General features: G+C 32.9%; 1 protein-coding gene across 1 annotated transcript in view; it reads left to right on the forward strand.

The window, feature by feature from the left end:
• Window positions 1-7,169, forward strand: part of ADAD1 (adenosine deaminase domain containing 1) — a 74,242-nt gene that overhangs the window by 27,234 nt on the left and 39,839 nt on the right. Inside the window, exons 6-8 of the mRNA XM_007946454.2 lie at window positions 1,373-1,496; window positions 3,369-3,539; window positions 4,782-5,011. Coding sequence (XP_007944645.1) covers window positions 1,373-1,496; window positions 3,369-3,539; window positions 4,782-5,011 — 525 coding nt within the window. The remainder of the gene's footprint in view (window positions 1-1,372; window positions 1,497-3,368; window positions 3,540-4,781; window positions 5,012-7,169) is intronic.

Genomic DNA, 7,169 nt, shown 5'->3' on the forward strand with positions numbered 1-7,169 from the left:
GTAGCTTCCCCATAGCTTTTAGGTCAAATTCCTTACTATAATTTATAATCCCTCACTCTCTCTAATCTTATCTTTTGCCACTTTCTTCAACCCCAACCCCTTACATGGCTGGCTGTTTTCACCAGGGTCTGTGCTTGCTGATTCTTTTGACTAGAATGCCCTTTGTTTCACTCTTCATGATTCTAACTCTTCATGTTGAAGCTTAAGTAAACTTTTCTTCATTATTCTTTACATCAGCCTAATATGACGTCAAAGTATCACAATTTGTGGTTCTTTTTTTTTTTTTTTTCCTATCCTGCTAGAAGCTTTCTGAAGACTTATCTTGATCACCATTTTATTTCTAGTGTCTTCTGCAGTGCCTGGTACTTGGTAAAAGCTCAGAAATGTTTGTTGACTTCGTGAAAGCCCTTGAGTTGTAGATGTGACTCTGAATTTTGAAAGACTGTTGTTGTTGTTGTTATGTGCCATCGAGTCAGACCCGACTCATAGCTCCCCCCCCTTGGGTTTCCAAGGCAGTTTCACTACAGAAGTAGATTGCCTAACCTTCCTTCCGAGGAGTGGCTGGTGGATTTGAACCGTCAGCCTTCTTGTTAGCAGTCACGCGCCTTAGGCACTATACTACCAGAGCATAGAAGTGAAAACCAGAATGAGCAAGATATTTGGGGAGATTATTTAGGAGATGGAGGGGAAAGAAAGCAGTGAGCTAGCACAAGCTATAGAAAGGCTTCATAGTAAGAATGTAACAGGGAAAAAGGCTGCCAGTTTGAATTGTGTCTTTTGAGCATGAAGTTTCAAGGAAATAAATGGGCCATAACAAAAAAAGGTGAATGAAGTAAAATTCCTTGGAAAAGCATAAGGTTCTTGTTTCTTCCAAAAAAAAAAAAAAAGTTTCTGTAGAGCAGAGAAAGATAAAAAAAAAAAAAAAAAAAGTTTCTGTAGAGCAGAGAAAGATACTGTAATTTGATTTATAAAGAGTTTGAGTGGATTGAAAAAAAACATAAAAACAGTGTGCTTAATATAGAAGAATGGCAAATGAATTGTCTTTGCAGATGAAATAAATTTGATGTAGGAAAAATAAATGTATATTTGAAAGCCAAGGTTATTCTGTTTATTGTAAAAAAAAAATAGATGATGTAACATAATACAAAACATTTGAATTTATATTTAAAATATTACTGAAGTATTTTTAAATGTTTGCTTCTTAATAGACTTTCCAACTCTTATTTGAAATCATGGGATTATTTTTCTGTCTTTTTACCTAATTTATTGTATTAACTTAAAAATGGTGACATAGGGATAGAAATTGAAGATAAGGAAGAAGAAAGTCAAAACAACACGCTACTGTTTATCTTTTTTTTTTTTTTCCTTCCAGCTGGACAGCATGAAGTTGTAGCGGTAGGTACAGGTGAATACAATTACAGCCAGTGCATTGAGACAAACGGAAGAGTGTTGCATGACACTCATGCTGTTGTTACGGCAAGAAGGTCTCTCCTTAGGTAAGGTAATGCGTATCTTTAAATACCATCACATATTAAGCTCTCAGCCCAAAGGAACAGCATACAAATCATTTTATTTACAAATGGAATTTTAGTATTCATTGATCAGGGTTGTTACATTCTCTTGCTTATTCAAGTCATCTGATTATTTCCATGTCACCTTTATAAACCTTATCATAATAACTGTAATAAGATGTCTGGTCTGGATTTTGGTGATCTCCATTATTAAGACTTTGTGAACTCAATTAAGAATTCTGCAATCTTTTTATTATTATTATTACTAATTATAAATTTGGAGGAGATAGCTTTAAATTTGGACAAGTAGATTTGGTAATATTTTACTCCTTAATTAGCCATACCTCTGGTGGTGTAGCGCCTAAGACATTTGACTGCTAACCAGAAGGCTGGCAGTTCAAATCCACCAGCCACTCCTTGGAAGGAAGATTGGGCAATCTATTTCCGTAGTGATATTGCCTCAGAAACCCAAGGAGGGGTTGATAGGAGTCTAAATTGACTCGATGGCAGTGAGTTTGGTTTTGTTTTGGTATGAAACGGCATGACTAGAAACTAACATATTTCTACTCATAAGGTCCTTGAGAGGTTTATCATACAGCAGAATGTAGATAAGATATTCTTTAGGCTGGCAGATCTCAAAGAGAGAAGGACTAGTGAACATGCCTAGTTACCCATCAGTCACACTGCTTCTTATAAGAGGAGTGAATAGCAGGAAGGAAAGATAAGCCAGAATTTTACTTTCTGGAAGTCTCTTCATATAAAAACCTGAAAAATGGGAAATAATTGTTACTTCCCACAGTATCCAGAAGATTTTGTTCTAAACCATTGAGGTTACATTTTAAAGAGCTTTTTATTATGGAAAATTTCAAACACACACAAGAATAGGATAATGTGTCCCATCATACAACTTTAACAATTATTAACATTCTGCTCTTCTCATTTAATCTATGCATCCTAACTTGTTTTTGTTATTTTCTTTGAGTATTTAGGACAAAATTAGACCTATTATTTTACCTGAAATACACCAGTATGTATTTCTAATACTAAGAAAATAATCCTTAAAAGAAAATCTTGAAAGTTAGTAGGGAAGTCTGTGAGAGTAATGCAACTCATTGTCTCACCCAGTCCCTTTGGTCCTTACTGAATTATTTGACCTCTTTAAAGCTACTACTTTTATATTTATTCCTTCCTATGCTTGACACTGTTGTATACTATTTGTTAATTTTTATTGCATGTTACTGATGATAGAATTTAATGTATTACATCTTAAAATCATTGTTTTCTTAATAAGCAAAATGGTATTTGATTTGATTTGATTACATTACTTATAGTCTGTCAGGGTATCTGCTACTCCTATGAATGCTTATATTGTTAATGCAAGTTACAGTGTTCAGTGTATTGTCCATGTGCTCTTGCGTTTTTCTCTTCAAAACCACTAAGGAGCTGGGCTGGGTTGAGGGAATAGAAGCAAGGCAAAAAATTGGCTTCCACCAGGGAGGCAGACAGCAGAACTGTTAAAAAAAAAAAAAAAGAATCAGTAGAGAAATGGGTCCTACCAGAGGAGGCATTTGCAGGATATGATTGTTGAGAGGTCAGATATGAAATGGGAGTAAAGTAGTAGTTAAGGATTGGTGCTTTAAGCAAGTTACAGGTGGACTGAGATCCAGATGAATAAACACTTCTTGAGGAGCTGAAATTTTTGTTAATGAAGCTAAGACAGTTTTAGGAATTCTTATTAATAGGAAAATTTTTGGCATAATAGGGACATTGTTCATGACCTGTATGGATATCATGGTCATTAAGATACATTATTTATAAATTTTAATACTTAACAAAGCTGTAACTCTTTTGTTTTAGGTACTTTTATAGACAACTTCTACTCTTCTACAGCAAAAATCCTGCTATGATGGAAAAATCAATTTTTTGTATAGAACCAGCTTCTAATCTACTCACTCTCAAACAGGATGTTAACATCTATCTCTATATGAGCCAATTGCCTAAAGGATCGGCCCAGATTAAGTCACAATTGTAAGTGTTATGGAAGTTGTTTAAAAAGCAGCTAAGATGGCCATGCCATATATCCATACTCCTCAACCACTATTTCATTTTCCAACATTTTAGATTTACAACAATAGTAAAAGATCTGTCCAGTTACTTTGCATGTTAACACTGTATGTCTAGCAGTAAAAAATCCCAAGGTGTAAGGCAAAAATAACATTGGCTCTGATGGTTAAGGTTATGTGTCATCTTGACTGGGCCATGATTCTCAGTGTTTGACAGTTACATAATGATGTAGTTTGGTAGTTATGTAATGATGTAGTCAACCTAAATTTTGTGATCTGATGTGGTCATCCTCCATTTCTTACAATGATTTTCATATAGCAGCCTGGTCTTTGGAACCTAAACATGTTGATAAGTGAGGAGTGGATGTATTCTGAATTCCTCCACCAAATACAGAACAAGTAAATTCGTGTCTACTCATATTCTCTCTCTAGCCTAAGTGGAACCAACAAATCTCTTCCCCCTTCTTCCTTTTACCCCTCCCGATCGATTACTTAAACTACTTAAAAATTCCATATACTTCACCACCTTCTCTTCTGTCATTGAAAATCTTTTACTCATTTCTACTTTTAAGATTTCGTAATTTGTGTCAAAAATGTAATTATTGGATGAATAGGTAGTATCAGCATGAAATTTGAACAATATAGACAAACATAAAAAGAAAGTAAAATTTATATCAAGTCTGAACATCCAGAGATAACCATGAATAATATTTTGGTAAAAATCCTTCTAGTAATACTTTTGAAAACAGGGCAATGAATGTTCCCTGAAAACTTCAAGAAAAGTAATTTAGATTTATTGGTTTAACATATTTTATTGGAGATTATTCTTTAATAAAAGTTGTCTTTTTTTTTTTTCCATTCCCTTATTTTATAGTGTTTATTTCATTTTTATACAGAGGAAAATAATTCAGAAATTATGATACGGACAAGAATTTATTTTTCTTTTGATTTTAAGGAACATAGAGAATAGCAATAATATGAAAACTGTCTATGCTTTAAATATATTATGGGTAATTTTCTTACTAATCTTGTGGAACCCAGTCACACCATTCCTGTCTTGCTTTGTATTTGCAGCTGTTTCTGTTACTTGAATTAAATGTATACTAGAAAGTTAAACATGTTAGAGAATAATTGTTAGGTGTATGTAGATTTCACTTTGGCAATTTGGTTTTTTGAAGGAACACATGTTCTTTCTCTCTCTTTCTAGACGTCTTAATCCACATTCTGTATCTGCATATGAAGCTAATGAAGAACTGAGTCTTCATGTGGCTGTTGAAGGCAAAATTTATCTGACTGTTTATTGTCCTGCAGACATCATTAATCGAGTAAGCAGTATGTCCTCAAGTGATAAATTGACAAGATGGGAAGTGCTTGGTGTACAGGGAGCATTGCTAAGTCATTTTATACAGCCCGTTTATATCAGCAGTATACTGATTGGTGAGTGAAAAATTTCAGTACCTCCTGGCTTCTTCTTCTAGTAAGTTCTTTAATAAAAGGTGTCTTTTTTTTCCCCCATTCCCTTATTTTATAGTGTTTATTTTATTTTTATACACGGGAAAATACTTTAGAAATTATGATACGGACAAGAATTTATTTTTCTTTTGATTTTAAGGGACATAGAGAATAGCAGTAATATGAAAACTGTAATCATCAGTATAAAATTAACTTTAGTATTCATGAAGCTTTATATAAAGTTAAAATTCAAATCCATTTTTTATTGGGCTTTTTGTTTCATGGTAACTTGAAATCACACTTAGTATGGTTGACTTTTGTAATCTTCCCAGAAGTCCAAGAATTAATATTTTAAATTAGCCAATTAGATGTATTACTTTGTCTTGAACTTTCATTTCTCTTTGTGCAGTATTCATTTTTTTCTTTTCTTTTGGGAGAAGATGCATTCTTGGACTTTGCAGGTTGAGTAGCTTATATATAACCAAACCAAACCCACTGCCATTGAGTTGATTTTGACTCCTAGCAACCCCCATTGGGTTTCCAATGCTATAAATCTTTATAGAAGTTGATTGCCTCACCTTCCTCCCATAGAGCAGCTAGTGTGTTTGAACCAATGACCTTTTGGTTAGCAGCCAAATGCCTTACCCACTATGCTACCAGAACCTCCTTAGCTTAAAAATAGACCTTCATGAGTTAAGAAGAATGTTGAGTCTTGTCTACCCTTATACCTTTTTAAATATGTTTTGTTGTGATTTGGATCCTTTTGATTTATCAAGTGAACAGAAAGTAACTTGAACACAAAATAAACAATGTTGATTAATAATTTACTTCTTTCTTTGTTGTGGGCTATTACAGAATGCTAGGTTTATTATATTTGAGTGGATTTCCAGACATTATCTCATTGGCAAACCATTTCAGGGTTCATTTTTGTACTTTTCACAAAGCCTTAATGTTTCAAAGTTTTAGTTACACCTGTGAAACAACTTAAATACTACCATCATTTGATTTTTCTTTTGTTCGTTCTTACTTTTTGGTGGCAATTGCATGTAAAAACTAAAGATCCTCCTGTGGGTAATATTTTTGCATATCGTTTGTGCTATTTCTATTTATTTTCTCTTACTTGTTTTAAACTCCCCCCCCTTTGTTTTTTTTCAGGAATTTCTTTTATAGGTGATTTCTTTTTCAGTTTCGTTATGTACAAGCTGTTGTATTTTATGGCCGTTTTGTTTGTTGTGTCTTTGTTTTTCTGATTTTAAGCATATTTTATTTGAATGAGAAATATGTTGTTTGGTTCACAGTTCAAAAGTCTTGAAAAGGTATACAGTGAAAAGTTTCCCTTCCATTCTAATTCCTCAGGCACCCAATTTTTCTCTGTAGAGGCATACATAATGTTATAACCAATTCCAATTTTCCACAGATAGTTCTTTTTATAGAACTAAGTGCGTATATTCTGTTTTCTTTTTGTTGTTGTATACATGAATGGGTCATACAGTTAAGAGTTCTTCATTTTGATTTTTTAATTTAACCATGTATCTTAGGAATCTATCCATATGAGTACATAAAGAATTTCATTATTCTTTATCATTTTATTTGTATAAATAAAGGCCTGAGACCTTTTCTGTATGAACTGTTCTCAGGAAAAGTCTCTAATACTCTTCAGTTGTATTTAACCTTTGAGTTTCATGTCACTATTTCAGATAATTTTGAATGACTCAAATAAAAATTCTCAATTATGTAACATACTTTTAGAGATACATTTTCTAAGAATAAGATTTTTCCTCAAAATATAATAAAAATCATACCCAGATATAGCAAATCATTGTAGAATACATATATAAATAAAAAATTAAATTTCTAATAGAATATTAATAAATTATTTTCCCTATAAAATCAGCTTTTGTTCCCATTAAAACATCTAGGTGAGACAATATGATTTAAAGGAGTTTGATTTGTAAGTTTTTTGTTTCTGTTTCCAGATGTCTTACTTTTTTAGATGCAAGTGTCATTGTCCCATTGCAGTGTATAGCAGGTCTGTACATTTTTTTTTTTAATTGTGATTTGGGTGAAGATTTACAGAGCAAATTCACTTTCCATACAGCAGTTCACATATACTTTGTCTCATGACATTGACCACAGTTTACCA

This window comes from Orycteropus afer, unplaced genomic scaffold, assembly GCF_000298275.1.
Source record: "Orycteropus afer afer isolate SDZICR_OR568_19922 unplaced genomic scaffold, OryAfe1.0 scaffold00162, whole genome shotgun sequence".
NCBI lineage: Eukaryota > Metazoa > Chordata > Mammalia > Tubulidentata > Orycteropodidae > Orycteropus > Orycteropus afer.